General features: G+C 37.7%; 1 protein-coding gene across 1 annotated transcript in view; it reads left to right on the forward strand.

Moving 5' to 3' along the window:
- The window catches only part of NOX4 (NADPH oxidase 4), a 192,441-nt gene that overhangs the window by 143,260 nt on the left and 27,091 nt on the right, over positions 1 to 22,090 (forward strand). The window contains exons 12-13 of the mRNA XM_013006196.2: positions 10,336 to 10,417; positions 17,176 to 17,194. Of these exons, the coding sequence (XP_012861650.1) occupies positions 10,336 to 10,417; positions 17,176 to 17,194 (101 nt within the window). The remainder of the gene's footprint in view (positions 1 to 10,335; positions 10,418 to 17,175; positions 17,195 to 22,090) is intronic.

Consider the following 22,090-nt stretch of genomic DNA (forward strand, 5'->3'; position numbering starts at 1 on the left):
AGAGTTGGTGGATGCCTGCCCAGCAGAAAAAATGTGTACTATGAAAGCTCTCAGCAGAGCTTTTTTTAAAAATCAGATTTTGGAGTACCCCGCTACATTCTCTTTTGGGAAGCACATGTTTCAGTCTCTGTGTTATAGACATAGAGACAGGATGTGGGAGGAAGTACAACACTACAAAAGCTATAATGTAGTGACTGTGATTGTAGCCCTCGTGAGAACATGTTTATGTACAATAGTCTGCACATCCATACCCTACACCTCTTATTTTGAGAAACAATTACTTTTAGATAGCTAATATTAACAATTCAAACAAGATAATATGTAATCAAAAAGTGAATTTTCATTCCCTGTAACTCCAAATCCTTTACTCTCATATACTAAAACACTTCTTAGATGCACTGTAGATTTAGTTATCCAGTGCTTTAGAGAGATTGGGATGCTTTCTTGAATGTCTTATTGGTGACACAGTGGTTAAGTGCTCAGCTTCTGACCAGAAGGTTGGCTGTTGAGGATCTTCATAGCTCTGTGGGAGAAAGATGTGGCCATCTGTTTCCATAAAGATTCCAGCTTTGGAAACCTTACGAGGCAGGAGGCAGTTATATTTTATCCTATAGAGTTGTTATGAAGCATAGGTAACTCAAGTATAATTGACTTAATGGCTTTTGTGTTTTGGTGATCAACGCCTTAAATTTCTCTGGGAGACTTTAAGTAATACATCATTCCAGAATACTTGAATGGCTCTCTGCTGATTGTAGGCCACGAGTGGCAGTGAGAGACACTGCCATTGCATTGACAATGAACTTTGGCTCCATGAACTTTGTTAGAATGGTGATTTCCCAGAGAGGCCTGGGCCAAGTGGCAGCACGTACAGGGTCAAGGTGGGTATGGTTACTGTAATGAGAAGCTTGGCTGGCAGAGTACTCACGATTCGATTCGTTGACCAGAATCGATCTTTGATGGCTAACATCACTAGTCGCCTTAGAACTAAAATATATGGACAACTTAGTGGACTTACTTGATTTATATAAATGAAAAGAAAACTCCAGGATTAATGATCAGAGCAATTACCAGAATAATCTCAATAGAGCATTATAGCCCTTCTTCCAATCACCTGTTTTCAGCCAATTCATGGATTCTGGACCCCTTTAATGATAGTAGGCCCAAATAACCATGAATAATGGCTTTCTACATGTCCAAAATTAAACTAAAAAATTCTTTCCTTAACCTCTCTCAAAAGAACCTCTCCAGTCATTTGCCCATGTGATAGCATGGCCAACAGAAAATACCCAAGATTTGGGAACCTGAACATTGTCCTTAAGTTGACCCTATTCTGAGGAACCTAAACAGGATTGCAGAAACAGAACAGGCTGCTGTGTAACTAATGCAGTTTTGGTTTGAGGACGTGTCCCTTTGCGCCCCTCACCCCCACTTTCTGAGGACACATTGGGAACAAAAACACTCAGAAATACTCATATACGGTAGTCCTTTTTTCTTCCTCTTTTTGTCTTTGTAAGAAATTATATACCAAGGGGCTTCACAAATCTCATGGAAAACTCCATTTTCTTTTCATTCTACTTTTTCACGAACTTTTTGAAACCTCTTCATAGATATATTAAATTCACTCTTAATGTTTTGTATTTTCAAGTAGAAATAAAAGTGCCTTTTTTTTTCTTCAAAAATCATTTTATTGGGGGCCCCTACAATTCTTTTTTTTTTTAAATCATTTTATTAGGGGCTCATACAACTCTTATCACAATCCATATACACATCAATTGTGTAAAGCACATTTGTACATCATTCTCAAAAGTGCCTTTCTTAAGCTATGTTTTATTTTAGTATTAAATTTACTTGCTTATACTGTCATTTTTTAATTCTAATATTTATATATAATTTGTTAAAATTTAAGTGTTCACAAATGTCACTGCCATTCTCTGCACCAGAAACCAGAGCACGAACTTCACCAACTTAATATCATCTCTCCAACCCATCTTCTAAAGAGAAGAGAGTCTTTGAGAACTATTTGAGAGCTAGTTTTTATGATGCACAGATGAGGATGAATGGAATAGTGAATTGGGAAGTGGGGAAATTACTATCCCAACAGAATTCAAGGGTTTACATGGTAAAGAAATGAGTTTCATTTTTTTAAAAAGAAGAGAGTGTGACAAAGATTGGAGGAAAATGAAATGAAACGAAGCAGGTATTCTTCTTCCTAACTTGAGACCTTCTAGGGGAAAAATCTACCTTCCATTCGAGAATGTTCAGATAGAGAATGTTCAGATAGAGGGTTCATGGGAATAGGCATGTTGGGACCATCTGAAATGTTTATAAACATTAGAATGTATTCTCTCCTCACTCCTACCCATCTTCCCATATATTAATGATTTTTGAGCAAGCCTATAAAATTAGAATTGCTTTCATTTAAAAAAAAGCTGTTTGGGGTTTTTTTTATGAGTAGTAATCTTTAGCTTGACATTCATAGAGATCTTAGTCTGAAACCCAGTTATATATAGTTTATGATGGTCATCTGTATATTCATATGCTAAATGGTTATTATTAGATATCATTTTCATAAAATTGAATATATTTTGAAGCGGTTGCTGATTCATCAGCCACAGATTATTTGAGTGATTTTATGTGAAATCCTTTGTCCTTCAGAGTGTATAGCAATTACAGCAATCATTGACAAGTCTTTTGTTAAAAGGAATATGTTCATTATCAACTTTTTTAAGGAAAGGAAATGAAATTCATATTTTAAAAAATGTAACACGAACTTTCCAAAAACCTTCTGTTTTTGACATGGTTTATTTCATATTATAGGTGACAAAGTAGTCATTATAGCACGAGTGTCCTTGGAACTGCATAGACTAGGGGCAGGCTATTTAATTTCTATATCTTATATATTTTTCACATCCGCACAAATTATAGTTTTCTATATTTCCACTCACTTACAAACTGAAGACCTGGTGAATTTGTGAACTCATTGGGCTGGAGCACAGGACACAACACAATTGGTCGTATGCCAAGTGACCAGCACAGGCACTTGCTATTTTATCCCATCACCATCATCCTAGACTGCATGTGTCCCAAATACATGTGCGTGAGAACCCTTCGTTTTCACCAGGAGCATTTATATTTGCTTGTGAAAATGTTAGTTATGCTACATCTGGAAAGTTCTGCAAAAAGACATGTTATTGCTGATCATTATTCTGACACAACTCATCAATATGCATCAAATAGTAGAGGAGACCACTGTGGACTCTAAATTCTTGTTAAATCAATAAAGTTCGTATATGACACTTCCAGAAGTTTTCATATATAAAGTCGAAGCCTGTGAATGTGTTGAGTTCTCCAGAAGCCGGTGTGGGGAAGGAGTTTGTGAATGTAAAATGCTTACAAAGTTGTTAACACTTGTTAAGGGTAGGGACTACGGTGAGACTGGGCAGGGGGAGAAGGTGAATCTTCATATTCACCCAACAGAAACGTGATCAAGCCAGTGGGGAACTCTGTAGCCAAAAAGCAGGATGATGCAGGATGGAACTACTGCACCTTGTTCAGCCACTGAAGGCAGAGGAATGATCTCCGACCAATTGCTGTCTGCAATGAGCTAGACAGACCCTGATCAAGTTGATAGTTGGAAGCTGCCTGCTGACGGTACTCTCCAGCAAGTCCTCCTGTGAAGGAAGATTTGGAGTGTGCTCCTCTTGTATATCAAGGAGCTCTGTGGGCAGTTGTTAACCCAAAAGTTGATGGTTTGAACCCACTAGGTGCTCTACGGGAAAAAAGATGTTCTGGAAGCCATCTGCAGCAGTTCTGTTCTGTCCTTTCGGGTCTGTAGGAGACTTGGCAGTGACTCGGGTTGGGTCTAGTGTGGTTTGGGGTGATAGCATTGTGGTGCTGGAGAAGAATATGGAAAGTACCATGGGCTGCTGAAACGACAAACCTATCTATCTGAGAAGAAGTAGGACCAAAGCGCTCTTCAGAGGCAAGGATGACAAGACTTTGTCTTGTAGACTTTGAAGATGTTGTCGGGAAGGACCAGTCCCTGGAAAAGGACATCATGAACAATAAGAGAGAGAGAGAGGGGCCGTGGAGAAAAGGAAGACTCTAAAGAAGATGGATTGACAGTGGCTGCAACAATGGGCTCAAGCATAGGAACGATTGGGAAGATGGCGCGAGACTGGGCAGTGCTGTGCATAGGACTGCTGTGGGTCAACACAAACTTGACGGCACCTAACAATAATAGCAACAGTTTTGAACTCAGCTGCTAACTCTAATATTGTTGGCTCAAATCCACACAAAGGTGTATTACAAGAAAGACGTGAAATCTACACCTGAAAACTCAGCTACTGAAAGCCCTCTGGAGGGGTTGCTATAGGACAGGATCAACACCACGGCAAATGGTGATTTTGTTGTTGATTTTTCTATGTATCAGTCACTCAATCACAAGCTTATTTTATAGTATTGTTTAATTAATCACTGAAAATATAAGACATTTGCTAACTGGACCAGGAATCCAGTGCAAGAAGCATAAACTAGAACTGCCCCAGGTAAATCAAGATGTATGCTCATCATCCCTGTCAATAACTTTGGGGTGCTGGTGGTATAGTGAGCTATGAGTTGTGAGCTCACTAACTGCAAGGTTACTGTAGTGAGCTGAGAACTACAAGGTCAGCAGTGGAAACCCTGTAGCTGCTCCAATGGTGAAAGATGAGGGTTTCCATTCCCATAATGATTTGTGGTCTCAGAAAACTTAAGAATAAAGGTAAAGGTAGGTCCAGGGCTCAGTCTGACAAAGAAATTCAATGTAATTTCTGTTATAACATATGGCTTTTAAGTACAGCAATCTATGACTACATAAAGATGTGCTTTTTATCATGTGTACTTGCTTATATATTGCAGGCTTATGCAATAATCCTGACTTTATTGCAAAAGAAATTTAAATTTCTTATTATTTCTTAAATTTAAATGCTGATATTCTAGATTCGAGATAGATTATGAAATAATCATCTGATTTTGTTTTGAAAGTAAGTTACAATATGGAGGAAGAATTTATTCCTTTCGACATGTATTCAATGATTACATGTATTACAATGACATGTAATACATGTAATACAATGACATGTATTACATCATCTCACCCCTTTTTAAAAGTGTAAATATTTAATGGTACTTAAAGATTTCATTTCACCACTTTTTGAAAACAAAAACACCTTATACCTGGTAAATTAAGTATAATATGAACATTAAGAGAATAAAGAGAATGTTTGTATCTGTCAGTAAAAGTGGAAAGAGCTTCCTTCAGGTGATTTGTGGGGGGTGGGGCAGGGAGCAATATTGTACTTCAAAAGTGGACTGTTTCCAATACAGTAGATGGACACATTGATTACAACAAGGGGCTCAGGCAGATGAACAACTGAGGACGGTGCAGGACTGGGCAGAATGTCCCTCTTTTGTGCATAGAGTCACTATGGGTTGGAACTGACTTGATCGCACCTAACAACAACAGAGGTGTTTTATCAAATTTTTTTCTTTGCCCAGGATAATCTAATATTTAAATATGCTTTTTTTTTCATAGTAGAGTCGATGAAGAGAGGATTACCAGAGAGCCCCAGTGACACAGTGGTTTCAGTGTTTGACTGCTAACCTCAGAGTTAGCGGTTCAAACCCACTAGCTACTTCTTGGGAAAAAGATGAAGCTTTCTATTTCCATAAAGATTTAAAGCCTCAGTAAATGCTATGGAGCAATTTTACTTTGTCCTGTAGTGTCACTTTAAGTCAGAATGGACTCAAGCCAGTGGTGTGGGGCTAAGCCATGATTGGAGTTGGCAAGACATGACAGTATCTTACTAGTACTTGATAGCATTTCCAACAGTTGTTATTGACACCATTATTGGGATGGCTGTGATTGCACCTCTCTGTGTATTAAAGAAGACTAATAGCATTTTTTAGCATCACTTTTTTTCCTCCTTGATTTTTTCTTTACTTTTTGCTTCCTCCTCCCCCACCTGTTTCTTTCTTTGTATTCTGTTCTCTCCTCCCTCTTCCCTTACTTCCTCCCTTTTCTTCTCTGTCTCTTTCCTTCATTAATTGTTGTTTTAGTTCTAGGAAGGAATTTTTATTTTCTTCTAATTCCAAGAATATATTTATGTGCTGTTTCTTGTTGTGGTGCAAATTTGTATTATGTTTGGTATATTTTGAGCATTTGGGAGAATTACAGCCCGCTATCTTTCACAAAGGGAACAATAAAGAACCGATGTCAGAGCAAAGGCAAACACACCAAGCTTGCATTATAATTGCGAAGAGTATTTATTTTATCATCTTTAGTTTTGAAGGATTAAGGATATTGTCTCACATTGATTGTCCAGAAAAACCCAAATTAATGCAATTGTTTTCAGCATGTCATCTTGGTCTTGTAGTCTGAGATTTTTGTGTTGATTGAATAAGAGGAGGGGAGAGTGGATGAAAATCTACAAAAGCTTGAGTCAATTAAGAAATATCTCCTACTGGTAGAAAATCATATTCCGATATTATCACATCATTAGTCAGCTCACCCCAGTGTCACATCGCAGAAAATCATTTGGTTCTTTTCAGTACCTTTAATAAAATTGCTCTAAGAAGCCCTGTGTGAAGATTGATCTCCGGTGTTTGGATAACTGGGCCATTTACTTAAGAAGTATTATCCAGCTAAAAAGTTTGCATGTAAGTCTGGGTCTACTGACAAAGCATAAGATCATCTGGCTTGATATTGTCCTGCAAGAAAAGAGGTAGTATTTAAAATTATTACCTGACTAAGAAACTATTAATTTACTTTAGATCTCTTTCCAGCATAAGATAAACTTGGGGCCTACTTAAATAATTAGGTCTCACAAACAGTTTGATCTTGGCTGCCAGACTCCCAGTTGGCAGTGTGAACTCATGTGACAGTGCTGTGGAAGAAAGGCCAGGCAATCTGCCTCCATGGAAACTGTAGCCCCAGATCCTATGGAGCAGTTCTACTCTGTAACAGATAAGGCCCCTGTGCACTGGAATCAATATTATAGTAATAGGTTTAGAGACCAAAATGAATTAATGTAAAAATTATAATTTGTCACTTGCCTGCATACATTTTTATTTTTGTATTTCCATAAAGAAAAAATAATAACTCACAAACTTTTCACAGTGAAAATCATTGTTACCGTTTATGAATATAAAGATGAAAATGGAAATTTAACAAGGATAGAATTTTAAATTTCTCTGGATTCCCTAAGTTTGTGTTTATGCGAATTTTTGTTTTCGCTTATGTATGATCGCCTTTCCAATATTACACTTACAATATTGTCCTTTAGATAAAATTTTGCTTCAAATGGAGAAATAAATATTAATGATATATTCTTAGTTTTGGTAGCCTTATAAATGTTAAAATTGATTTATGCTGCCCTTGTTTATTTAAAGAGGTCTTGTAACTATAATTATATTTTCTTTCAGTTTTATTATCAAATGCCCTTTGTAATTATATAACTGAGGAAAAAGCTATCACTGAGAATTTGATGCATGGTTAATTAAGAATTGATTTTTGCATTCTTTAAATAAATCTATTTAATAAAACTTTCATTTATACTTCTAGTACCAATGAACATTTATACCTGAAGTACTAATGAACTTTACTTATGTAAAATTATTGCTTGCTGTTGGGTTTTGGTTTTACTTTAAAAGACTATTTCAGAAAAAGGCCTAAGTGGGGAAAATTTGACAAGGAAAAACCATGTAAGTTGCAAATATTTGATGAGATACTGCATATACTGGGGAAAAGATTGCAGAGCAAGGGCCATGAACCAACAAAGACATTTTTTAAAATAAAAAAAAATACTCTCCGTGTTGATTAACATGAACAGTATACCAGTTAGCAATATGATTGTATGATTTTAAAAATATATTTGATTTCAAATTAAAGACTTAGAAAAATTAAAGGAGAAAAGTAAATGGTGCTCGTTTTGAAGTTATAGACTAGAATACAGCAACTTCTATTTTTGAATCTTCTTAGTTCTACTCCAAATATGTTGTAAAAACATTCAGAATGATAAAAAAAAAATAGCATCTTCAAAAGCCAAACCCATTACCATTAAGCCCATTCCAATTCTATAGGTCAAAGTCGAATGGCCCTACTGTAATCTTTAAGGCATCAAATTGCCCCTCATGTCTTTTTCATGGGTTGTTCTTGGATTCAAACCCCTTATATTTAAGTTAGAGCTGAGTATTTACCACTGCTCTACCGGGGCTTCTTGAAAAAAATTAAAAGTAGAATAGAGAGCAATTAAGGATCTCTGATGCAGTCTTTTTTATTAAATATAGAATTAAGTAAAATCCACATCCTGCTTCTCAACCAAACTTTATGACCACGGTTCTCACAAACGCGCCTAGCAATTCTGTAAGTGGATAAGGAGGGTTGTCCTCAAGTCGATTCCCAGTATTCGGTGCAAATGGCTCACCGGCAGGAGCGAGGGAACGCTTGCGGCCTGGGGCTCTCATCTTCCTGCTGGAGATGGGATTCTGTTAGACCTGAAGTGCGGTACTCTTGCTTTTCATAATCGATATATGAAAAATTGTCCTTTCCTAGAAAGCATTTTAGTTAACCATGGCAAACAGTTTTCTGTATCCAGTACAAATGGAAATTGAATTATTCTCTGAACAAATACTTAGCTTCTAAAAATGTTAGCAGATAATATTTTTTATCCTGGGGCCACAATAGCTATTTACTAGATGAGGAAGAGGGGCGCAGAGACATAAACATATGGCAGTAAAAATAGAATTTGCTATATTCTTTGCGAGTGCAAGGATAAAATGTGCAAGAGAAACACGTTGGGCAGCCTGTTTGAGATGTGGTCTGTGGGGGGAAGGCCAAGTAATGGTAGAAGTCAAGGAGTGATGCCCAGAGGCATGACCCTGGAGGCAATGATCACCTAGAGCCGGGTTGGGACACATCCAGCCCCTCGCCCATATATGCCCCACAGACTTATCAACACCAGCTAATCACGTGCTTCATCAAAGAGAAGCTGTTCCAGCCATCACATTAGGAGTAAGTTAATGAAATGTTTGACCAACTGCAGCAGGTTAATTTTTAAGTTGATAATTTGTATGGCCTACAAGTGATGGTCTGAATATCCAAATGCCCCTTGGCAGAAAAAAGATATACTGTTTCGTGCAATCCAATTAGTGTGCATGCTATCTGAGTATATCCAGTATAGAACTGAGGACTCTCCCCCCTCCGCCCCCAGCGCCACGTTCTTCCTCCTCCCCTCTCTTCTCTGTCCCTCAGGTTCACTCTTCCCCCTCCTCTTTTTCCTTCTTTACGAATCTTATTTGCATCGAGTTTGATTACTTATTCTTATTTGTGGCTTACTGCCATGACCCTCTTTCCTGTATTCCTTTATTTATAATACTATTATTATACAGTGCATATGAAACATTAACAATGACTCACCTTTTTGCTCTTCTTCTGTTTCATTTCTTACCCCTTCTAAATGATAATCGTTATCGAAATATATGAATTGCCTTTTTATTCCCATTTGCTTACCTTGTTTAATGTCTAATGTGCCTATCAAATGCATTGCTTGGTTTAGTTGTTTTTAATTCAATAAAATAATATTCCACTATATGTGACATCATGGGATTTTTTATAGTAATATGATCACTGTTTCTGTGTGTAAATGAAGTCATTCTATTCCATTTCAGTGAAATAGTTCATTGTGTGAATGTCATAACTTATTCATTCACCTGGAAATGTTCCATTTATTTTATTGTGCACGTTGCTGCTTTGATCTGCTTTATAAAACCCATGTCAGTTTCTTTCCAATATATACGTAGATTTAGAAAAGTTGGGTCGTAGGATCTGCAAAGGTGGGACTTAGTAGTGCTAAATTATTTTCTAGAGCAATTTTTCCAATTTGTATTCTTACCAACAATCTGTAAAGGTTTATGACAATCTACTCCGACATTGGGCGTTGAACACTAATTTCTGTTAGTTGAATTACACATAATGTGAACACTATGGGATGGTGCAACATTTGCTCTGCATTTCCCATGTTGCACACACCTGACTATATTTATTGATCATATGTGTTTTACCTTTCAGCCATTCAGTTCTGAATCTCTACAAATGAATATTGGGTATTTTTAGATTTGCAGGATTTGTAATATGTTTAACTGGATAATATTATATTTAAACTGATAGATGCATTTGTAATCAATATATGCAGTCAAAATGGTTACCATAAAAAACCCGAATAGCTCCTACATTCATATTGGGATTTTTTCATGTCTTACTTTTTCACAGCTTGATGTTTATTTTTCTTTTGACAGAACGATTCCGAGATTTGCTACTTCCTTCATCTAGCCAAGAGTCTGAAATTCTGCCCTTCATTCAGTCTAGGAATTATCCCAAGTAAGCAAAAGAAAATCACTTGGTTTTGAAAAAGAATCGACACACTGCTGTGAGAGATTAGGGATGGCAAAAATGATATGGTAATTAAGTGCTCTGAAAGATGACCGAATATGCCCAATATGATCTTGCTCATTTCTCTATATTTTTCTTTACCATCTTGATACCTGAGTGACACTCTCCTGACTCCTTTCTTAACCACAGTAGACTTTCACATGTCACAAGGGGTTGGAAGAACTATCTTCTCAATTGATAGGGCCAGACCAGGCAGTTTTTTGTCTCCTTCCCTAAAAGCTGATATTGGGAATTGGATCCTTTGCTTGACGAGGGACTGTCTTTACTCACTCATATGAAAGAAACTAAGGCGTCCATAGACCAACCTCTGATAGAAAAACAAAGGTTACTAAATCAAATTATAGACCACGGTTTGCATCTATTTCATCAAAATAAACCATTGTGCTCAAAGATTCATTTTTTGATGGATTTGTCAAGTGCATTGAAATTGATTTTCTGAGATTAATTTAGTTTAATATGTAATGTTTTTGTTATGAGCTTTTAAATAAAAATGCCCCAGGTGGATGCCTTTGAGAAAGACATTCCTTCTTCTCACAGTTCGAGGCCAGGAATCCGCGCTCAGGGTGCTGGTTTGAAGGGCAGCTTTCTATTTCTGTTGGTTCTCTTCAGTTGGTCTTCGGGATCCATGGGGAATTCCTGGTGGCCTGCCATCAATTGCCCTCCCTCTTGCCGTAAATGATTGACTCGGAACAGACTCTTCACAGATCAAAACATGCTTCTCACTACTCCTGCCTCCGTAACTAAACAGACAACCGTGCTGATTGCTATTATAGTTATATAAATTAGAATTTACAACACACATTTTGGGGATGTGCACAATTTAATCCATATTGCTTAACTTCGATAATGCCTCTGATGACAGTGCAGAAACCAAAAGTCCCAATTAACTTGCTTCTTCATGGTTTGAAATGTTAATCAAGTTTTGAGCTTCAGTAATTACCTCTGATTCCTTATAACAATGTGCACACACATGCATGCACACACACATTCATATTTGTGCTGACACAGAGCATGGACATGTCTAAATAGAGCGGTGAATGACTCTATGCTCCACAGCTGTAAGGATTTTGCCCACCGCTGCTATTTCCAGGGGCCAGGGCAGCTTACTTTTTGGCTCCTCAGGCTCCCTGTCTGCCTGAAACTTTTGCTTCAAAACTAATTTCCCAGCGAGTAATCTGCAGCTATACCCTGTTTGGTTAACTATGCTGTTTTGCGTGCTTCCTTCTGAATCTAAGATTACATTTTTTAAAAAGTTAATGCCGGGATCCACTTCATTCATTAACAAAATCAGTAAAGACAATCATTCTTCGGTGTCTAAGATGTGGTACAGATATTCTTTTAAATACCTTTTGAACATCTACAAAATAAAAGAATAAAGGGCACAGTTGATATCACATACCTTATGATAGTAGTTAAGTTTAAAGCAGACTGCTTTACAAACTAGATTCTAACATCTGAGAAAAGCTAATGAATTTGTGCCTCCATTTCCACTTGTGTAAAGGGGAGAGAGTAAGAATAACCTACCATTGTGATGATAATATGAAGTAGTAAACCTTAAATATTTAGACCCATGATTCATGTACACCCAAAACTCTATTTTAGCAGCTAGTGTTATTTATTATTATTAATTTAAAACTGAATGTATAGTTGCATGTTGCTGAAATCCTTAAGAAAATGGATTGTACATTGATCTTGGAGGATAGCTCTTATGTTAGGATGCTTTTGTCAACCTGCCCCTATGAAGATCTAATGAAATTCTATATATTCAATGTTTCTAACTTACTGGATGCTAATGTGAGGCACTAATTTGATGATCACTTATTATATTTATGTGTTTTGCTTTTCTGAACTACCAAATGAAATCACATTAAAACATAATGAAAAGGTTTCTGGGTCTAAATAATAGTTATAGAATGAATACTGGATTGTTTACAATTAGTTTATTTAAATTAAGAAGCCATGGTGGCTTGTTGGCTGAACACTTGGCTGCTAACCTAATAATGGGGAGTTCAAACCGACCAGCTGCTCCTTGGGAGGGCAACGTAGCAATCTGCTTTTATAGCGATTTAGTTTTCGAGCCCGTCGGAGGCAGCTTTACTATGGTCTGTAAGCTCACTATGAATCAAAATCAACTCAATCTAAAGTTTTGAGTTTGGCATTTAAATTCTAGAATATTAATTACTTCTATATTCTTATTACTTGCTTAATGTCTGATTAATAGCCGGATTTTAGGAGATGAAAGTAAGAGAGGGCAGAATCACAAAAGTGTGGGTTCGGGGCTGTGGTTTGTGAGTATTGATTTAGGCCAGGACAAAGTGAGCAAAGGCTGAGCATGTAAAACAGGGTAATGGGTGGGGGAAGAGAGGCTTGTGATAAAAGAAAATCAGTAAATATGAGTGGAAAAGAATGCATGGATATCAAGAGCTAATTTAAAAGAATTTTGGATTGTCCATAGTTTGAATTGCAATGAAGCTTTTTTCACTGTTGTAGATAACTGAAAACAAATGAATTTATAAATTTGTGGCACAGAAAAAATTCCAAAAATCTGACCATTTAGTCAAATAATTAGAATTTGTTTCTTTTGTTGCCAACCGATTTCATTAGCCCCTCATAGAAATAAATGTTTGTTAGACTGACTCACTAGATAATGCACACTAGTAGAGAGACATGTTTTCAAGACTCCAGTCAAAGTGAAAAGCAACTGTGTCATCCTATCGCATGTACTGTCTCAACATAGTACTGATAGAACCCAGCAGAGACAGCTGTCTTTAAGTGAGGCTCAGTTTTCACTGGTTAATATCGACTGAGTAATAGACTGAGGTAACTTAGAATTTTGGCTGGGTCTCTGATTAGTCAACACAGTATTCCTGCTATAGATTGAATTGTGTCCCTCCAAAATATGTGACAACTTGGCTGGGCTGGGATTCTCAGTGAATTGGCAGTTACGTAGTGCTATCACTTGGCAGTTACGTTGAGATCAATTGTGATTGGCCCATCAATTGTAAGGAGCTTATGCTAGGATGTTACAATCTTGCCATAGTCATAACTGTGATCCAGTAAAAGAAGTTTTCCTGGAGAGTGGTCTACATCATTTTTATCTTAGAGAGAAAAAGAGGAAAGCCCTGCTACTGCCTATGAAGAAGAGCAGGGGAAGCTAGAGAGTCGGAGAGCTAGGGTCATAGACGTAGAAAGCAGACAAGGATCTTCCTGTAGTGTTAAGAGAGAAAAAACTTCCTTCCCTTCGAGCTAGTGTCCTGATTTCAAACTTCTAGACCCCTTAACTCGGAGAGAATAAAATTCTGTTTGTTAAAAACCATCCACTTGTCGTGTTCTTTGAGAGCAGCACTAGATAACTAAGAAAATCCCAGGCATTCTAAGGGTCTTGTCAGCAAGGGCTACCTAACGAGTAATGAGGAAAGGAAGACGGTGACCTGTACCTGGCAGGAAATAGTCACAAAGAGGGAAACTATCTAGTTTCTGAAATGTGTTTGTGTGTGTTTAATGAGAAGCCAAGGAGAAAAGGGGGAACAAAAAAAAACCCAACCAAAACCATTGTAATGAGGCTGGAGAAGAGTTTAAAATAATAGTGCTCATTAATCATACTTTTATACCCATGAACTTGCAGTTGACCCATTCCAAAGCCTGGCGTGTTCACTCTCATCAAATTGTAATTGTAGAGATTGCTCCACGAAAATGTTCCGAGCTTTGGTATGTGTCAGGTGTTAGAAGGCGAGACAGAGGCCGGGAAAGGACAGAGGGGAGTGTACTTTTAATATAAAACATGTGCTGTTGACTCATGGATTAAGCAAAGAAATGGAAATCAAGAAACTTAATTCCTTCCCTGGTGCTATTATTGTGATTTTTGGACGAATTCTGTGTAGAATACATTCAGGCTCAAGGATAGCTGTAGTCAATGTGCTGTGAATAGATTGGCAGTGAAGGAGGGCAGTTGTCACCCTTTTCCTTGCCACTGATTTTGCAACCAGTTCGGCAGCTGGGCCAGCAAAACATGACCTGAAGGCTCAGGAAGGATTGAGCATAATAATTTATAAAGATATTGTGAAAATACAAGACTGAAAGACTTCATATTTCTTTAGTTCTCTTGGCTGCCTAGTGTCTGTTCAGAGAAGGGAATATTGTCTGAAAACACTCAGTGCTGTTCCTGTTTGTCTTTCTTTGACACCAAAGAACAAACCGGATTGTTTGGAGAAGAAAAAGCCAGGTTCCATGTAATGTCATTTCCAGTGGGCTGTGTACAATGGCTTCAGTCGAGGCTATTGAGCAATACCCTTGAATTGAGAAGCCTCTGTGACATTCCCAGATGACTTCCAGTGTCCAGCTTACTGTCACCCGGAGTGTTTTCAATTCTTCTTCCAGAGACACACCCCGCCCCCAGTAATTTTTGTCTACATTTTATTTATGTAATAGATTTATCACCTGATAAAAGATATTCCATTCATAATCATTCTTTAAAAATACCATTTTAATATACTTTCTACATGCCAGACATTATGGCATGTGGTTCTGTGTTGATCAATTCCATTCGGTTCTGATGCCAGCTGATAATTTGGTGATCTTTAGACCCTGACCAGCCTTCGTGCTGCTGTCACCTCCCAGGCAGAGTCCCTCTGGGGTGACCGAAGCCCATTGCTTTTGAGTGAAATGTAACTCATAGCCACCCCATCGGAGAGAGTCGAATTGCTGCACAGAGGTGTCCAGACTGGAGTCACGGGTAGCTTCGAGTCACTGACTTTGAAGTAAGCATCCCTTTGTTTAACTCATTGCCAGGGCTCTTTTGCACTGTCTAAATCCCTATAAGTAACGAGAGAATAATTCAACCAGACTGCCTTTCAGTCATCTATTCTTTCAGCCAGTCAACATTAAAAAATTATTCATTGAGCAATTGCTACATACCAGGACCTGTCATTAAAAAGCGTAAGCTTTCTTTTTGGCATGATAAAAAAAAAAAAAAAAAAGGGAGTAATAGAATACTCAGGGATTAATAGAATAAAAGTTTCCCCAAGCGGATGAAGCACTAGAAACACTTACTCATCTATGTCAGGAACTTTGGAAGACAGCTACGTGGCCAACTGACTGGAAGAGATCGAGATTTGTACCCATTCCAAAGAAAAGGTGACCCAACAGAATGGTTGCAGCAGTACATTGACAGGGAGCCACTGGAGGTTGAGGCCAGATTCAAAAGAGGACCTGGAACAAAGGATATGTCATTGCTGATATCGAATGGATCTCAGTTGAAACCAAAGAATATCATAAAGATGTTGACGTGTGTTTTCTTGACTCTGCCACGGAATTTGACTATGTGGATCATAACCTATGGATAGCCTTTAGAAGAATGGAAATTCCAGAATACTTCATTTTGCTCATGCCAAACTGGTTGCAAAATCAGTGGTGAGTAAAAGGATGGCAACTGCTCTCCATCACTTTATCTGTTCACCGCACATTGACTCTAGCGACGCTAATCAAGAGGCAACAGAACAAGGGACTATGTGTGTTTTAAAATCAGGAACGGTGTCCTTGGGGTTGTGTCCTCTCACCATGCTTGTTCAATCTGTATGCTGAGAATCTGGCTTATAGGAAGAAGATTGCAGCATCAGGATTGGAGGAAGGCTTATTAACAAGCTGTGATATGCATATGAACAACCATGCTAGCTGAAAATGAGGAAGACTTGCTGATGGAGATCAAGGATTGCAGCCTTCAGTATGGATTATGGCTCAGTGTGAAGAAGAGTGGAATCATCACAACCAGACCAAGAGGCAACGTCACAATAAGTGGAGAAAACATTGAAATTGTCAAGAACTTTGTCTTGCTTGGGTTCACAATCAATACTCATGGAAGCACCAGTCAAGAGATCAAAAGACATAGTGCATTAGGTAAATCTGCTGCACAAGACCTCTTTAGAGCATTGAAAACAAGGATGTTACTTTGAGGACTAGGATGTGCCTGACCCCAGCCTTGGTATTTTCAAATGCCTCATATGCATGTGAAAGCTGGACACTGAATAAGGACGATTGAAGAGGAAGAATTGGTGCATTTGGACTGTTATGCCAGAGGAGAAATTGAAAGTATCATGAGCTTCTAAAAGAATAAACAAATTTGTCTTGGAAGAATTACAGCCAGAATGTTATTAAGGGGCAATGGTGTTGAGAATTCGTCTTACATACCAGTCTCTGCAGAAAGACATCCTGTTTGGTAAAATATATGGCCGTCGACAAAAAAAGGAAGACGTTCAAGTAGATGGATTGCCACTGTGGCTGCAGAAATGGGTTCCAGCTAGGAACCATTGTGAGGATGGCGTGGGATTGGGCAGCGCTGCCTCTGTTCTGTATTGGGTCACTAAGGTTCAGAGCTGACGCCATGACACCTGACAACAGAATCACAAAACCGACAATGTAATTAGATCATCATCTGTCATTTTAGGGACTTTGAGTTCAGTGTGGAAAAACCAACTTCACCAAGTGCAGTGGAGAAATTACAACCAATGTTGTAAATCTGGAGATTATAAGAGGGGACTTCAAAAAGTTTGAGGAAATGTTTTTCTTGTAACAGATGAGCAGAACTCTTCCAGCCTACGAAGCACTATTGCCCAGGGATTCCTAGGCCCACCATGTTCTTTTCCGATTTTCTTTCGATTTTCTTTGCCTTCATCATCTCTGACAAAAATAAGGGATAATTGGCTGTACAGAGTAATGTGTCCTTATTAAGAAAATGAGCGTTAGAGTCAGACACATAAGAAACGTAGGAAAAGAGCTTCTATTTACTGGAAGTGTGGCCTTGAGAACCACTTAGTAATTTTGAGACTACGCTTCCCTATGAAAGTTGTGTAGAGTGGATGTGAGGACATGTGTGAATCACCTTTTAGTATCACCTTTGGTTTAAATCAAATGTTCGTGAAAGAACAGCGCTTGTTGTTCTGTATATTATTTTTGGTTACTGAGGTATACATCTTATTTTTTTGAAAAAAAATTTAGGTGGAAGAATCATGTAAAGTGAGCACCAGTCGTAAAGATAAGATAAAATTATTATCTATAAATGTACATTTGCATCTAATTAAATGCAAATAAATTAGATCACTTCGTTAGTATTTTTGGTGCCCCAGATAAAACCCATCAACTCAATTCCAACGTATAGTGACGCTATATAGCCAAAGCCTCAAGACTTTAAATCTTTATGGGAACTAGAAAGACAGCTGTCTCTCTCCTGTAGAGCAGCTAGTGGGTACGAACCACCAGCCTTTTGTTAGCAGCCTAATGCCTAGTGCACAGCACTTTTGATATTGTTAAATGATACCAAATGGATTTCAATGTAATATTTACTTTTTAGTAATGCTTACTATGCACAAATGTATCCTAAAATATTTATCTGCTATACATGTTTTTTACTATATATAAGAAATAGTAACTCGCCATGAATGCAAATATAAAAGAACTCTTTCATGGAATTTACAATTTACAAAGTAATAGGAAATGATTGCTATCGATATGCACAGGGAATGATGGGGATACAGTGAAAGTGCCCAGGGGTGGTCAGGAAGTGCTTTATGGAAGAAGGGGCATTTAGACTGAATTTTCTTTTCCTTGTCTTCGCTTACCCCTCACCTCCACTCCTCCTCCTCCATTGTTTTCCTCTCCTTTACCTTTCCCCCCTTTTCAAGAATAATAAAAATCCACTGAGCAAGGTTGGTGTATAGAGGAGAGGTAAGGAAAAAAATGAGATTAGGGTGGTCAAAAGACTATGAGGAGTTGACTTGAGTTTCCCAGACAGGCAGAGGAAACAATCGCTTTACATGATCCTCTGCGCGTGATAGCACGTGCTTCACACTCATTTCTTTCCATGGCAAAATGATTTGCTTAGACCTGTGAGTGAGCTGTCAGCCTACCAGGTCTCAGGAAAGACTTGCTCTGTCTTCTTCTCCTCACCTTTTGCTCTTGGTTCCTTCTCCTCCATCCTATGTCTGAAGTCCTCGTAGGAGGGGTGGACATTAGACTACTCCTAGTATCCTTACAGTGATGTGTTTCTCGTTTGTTAAATAGGAGTAATGAGACTGTACTTACTTCATGGAGTTCAGATAATACATGGAAAGTACCAAGCTTTATATGTATATATAATGTGGATATAGAACATACTTAAATCACATCTACAATTATGCCTTATTTTATTTTATAATATTGGTGTTTCTTTCCTAGCCACTATTCTTTTTGTAACAGTCTTTGGGACAGAATATATCATTATCCATCTCCGTTCCCTCCCCATCCTTCCCTCTATCGCTCTTTCAGTGTTTCTCTTGCTTTTTAATTATTTTATTAGAGTAGACAATAGCGAGACTTACATATTGTAGACTTCTCATTATTGTCTATTGAATTCAATAAAAGCACATTAATGTATACTCTCCCATTGGTTTTCTTTTAACAATACATTTTGTATGTTTTGTAGAGACTAAATTCAATTACTTGCCGAACTTCACCAGAGAAGTAGTTTATTAAAAATAAATATTTGTTCTTCCAAATTTGAAGAGATTCTAACTCTACATTTCTCAAACTGTTCTCTAGTCTCTAAAATGCTAATGACATTTTGTGGGGAAAACCGACTGTGGTGTAATTGATTTACAAAGTGTTGAGTTACAAAAGTTACAAAGTCACTTGCAGCTTAATAAGGCACTGGCATGTTAAAAGGCCTGTTTCCCAAATTTATTTGTTTAAAACATACTCCTTCCACCCTTTGTATTATTGGTCTATGATAATCCCTGGGTAATACTAGTATAATTAATACCGATTTTTAATAATGTTTATTCTTAAAGTGGTTTTATAATTTCTCACTAGACTTTTTCCAGATTGCTTACTTAAGTTTGATTTTAAGATATTCTGGTCTTAATCAACAGAAGTTTAGATGGCACAAGCAGTTTATAATCAGCTGCTAACCTAGGGATAGCCTGTTCTAATGTTAATCATATTAAATATGTGAAAATTAATTTAAGTCTTCTCTCTCCTCTGTCTCCCTCAAAAACCCAGTGGTCGCCAAATAATTCTGAAGCTTTCTGGTACTTTCATTCTTCAACCTAAACATAAGCAGCAAAAACCTTTCTGCAAAAACAACCAAAAAATGTTTCAAGGGAGGAAATAGCCAATTCTTTCAGGTTCTCCAAACCAAATTCCCTTTAACACGTCTCCCCTGATGTTCATCCAGTTCTTATCTGGATGTTGGTTTTGTAGGATGGCCTGATAGGGCACTGGAGGCACTCATGATGCTATAAACAAAAGGCTTATCTGACATTTGTGTGGTCTTCTACAATTTTTAGTAGGATTTTTGATACTGTCTCAACTGGCTGTCTTATAGATGAAGGAACTCACGTTTAGAGAGGGTAAATTGCTTGTTTGTAATCCCACCCCCAGTAAGTGAATAGAATCACAACTCTAGTCCTTTTCTTCCAGGGGGAAAAGGAAGATAAGTACCTGCATGAGTGTGTGCAGGGGGGGAGATTTGTTGCTCAGGAAGTCCAAAAGCAGACAAGTTGCAATGAGGTGTTTTACATCCCTTATCTCTTATCTTAAACAAATCAAACCCTATGTCTCTGTGCTTGTCTTTAGGGAAGAAAGAATGTATAAAGCAGAAGACAGCACCAAATTTGTTGAGGGCAAAAGATATATTTTAAAAAGAACAGTAGAATAAAAAACTGTATGCCAAATCTGCAAACTTCTACAATGATTATGGTTCAACACTTTTAAAAGTAATTTCTGCTTCCTGGGATTATGTAGTTTTTTGTTTGCTTTTATAAATCTTCATTTTCAGGCTATCCCTTCCCGCATTACAGTTGAGGACAAGAGACCGCTGGGGATGGGGGGTTGGGAGGGTGTTCCTTTACTATTTTTTGGTTCATTTTTGTATCCCTCACACTTAAAATAGTCCCTGGCACAATGAGGTGCATAAAATCTTTGTTGCATACATTTAAAATGAATGACTAAATAAGAGAAGCTTGCACTAGGTTTAAGATTTTAAAAAAACAACACCACTACCTTCGAGCCAATTCTAACTCATAGAGATCTTATGTAAGTTTCTGATATTGTAAATCTTGATGGGAGCCTATAGTATAATTTCTCTCCCACAGAATGACTAGTAGATTGGACTTGTAGTTATCAGTTCAAAGCCTACCAGATAAGTCCATCAAGGCTAGAGAGCTGAAGGAATCTGGTTTTATAATTGTAAGGATTTTTATTGTTGTTATTTTTATACAAATGTTATTGCTTAATATTTATGTTCTAGAATTGCTTATTTGATGAGAACTGCTGAAATCAATGTATGTAAGTTACTGATATTTTGAGATTTCAATCATTAGGTTTCAAACATCTTCTAATAAAAAAGATGTACATTTTTCCTTCAGTGCATATGTCTCTATAGAAGCACTCTATTTAAGGAAAATATGAAAGCCTGGGCCAACACTCTAAAGAGGTCTTTAGCAGTAGATTTGCCAAGTGCAATCCATCTTTTGATTCTTCTGTCTGCTGCTTCCATGAACATTGATTCAAATGAGATGAAATCCTTCACAACTGCAATCTTTTCTGTTTATCTTGAAGTTACATATTGGTCCAGTTGTGAAGATTTTGGTGTTTACACTGACTTGTAATCCACACTGAAGGCTCCACTCCTTGATCTTCATCAGCGAGTTCTTCGTCTTCCTCACTTTCATCAGTCAGGTTATGTCATCTGCATATCGCAGGCTATTACTAAACATTCCGCCAATCTTGAAGTCACATACTTCTTAACATAACCCAGAGTCCTTACTTACATAATATAGAGATTGAATAGGTATGATGTGAGGATACAACCATAACTCATACCTTTCCTGGTTGTAAGCCATGCAGTATGCCCTTGTTCTGTTCACAGAACTGCCTCTTGATCCATGTACAGGCTCCACATGAAGACAATGTAATGTTCTAGGATTACCGTTCTTATCAAGGTTAGCCATATTTTTATGGCCCGCTCAGTTGAATGCATTGGCATAGTCAACAAAACACAGGTAAACATCTTTCTGGTAATCTCTGTGTTCAGCCAAACTCATCTGACAACAGCAACGATGTCCCTTGTTCGATGTCTTCTTCTGAACCCTGCCTGAATCTCTGTGACTGCTCCCTGTCATTGTGCTGCTGCAACTATTGTTGAATGATCTTTAGTAAAATTTTACTTCCATGCGATCTTAATGATGTTGTTGTATATGAGGGGTAACCCCCCAAAAATGCAAAATTTGCTCTTTTTTCAAAGCTATGTATTTCAATTATTTTTTACAAAATAACCTAATCACCTTCAAATTACTCTCCATTTACTTAAGATATTTGTCAAATCTGCAATTCCATTCTTGGAAAGGTGTTTCAAGCTCATCTGTTTGCATGGCTTGATAGCACCTCCCTCACCTTTTTCTTTACCTCTTCTACTTCGTCAAATCGCTGTCCTTTCATGTTCCTCTACTTTCATGGAAACAAAAAGAAGTTTCAGAGTAAGGTCAGGTGAGTAATGTGTGTGGGGCAAGAGAGGCACACTGTCTTTTTCCAAAAACTGGCACACTGAGTTGGCTGCATGAGCAGATGCATTGT

This window comes from Echinops telfairi, unplaced genomic scaffold, assembly GCF_000313985.2.
Source record: "Echinops telfairi isolate 266 unplaced genomic scaffold, ASM31398v2 ScPeMD7_1713;HRSCAF=2227, whole genome shotgun sequence".
In the NCBI taxonomy this organism is placed as follows: domain Eukaryota; kingdom Metazoa; phylum Chordata; class Mammalia; order Afrosoricida; family Tenrecidae; genus Echinops; species Echinops telfairi.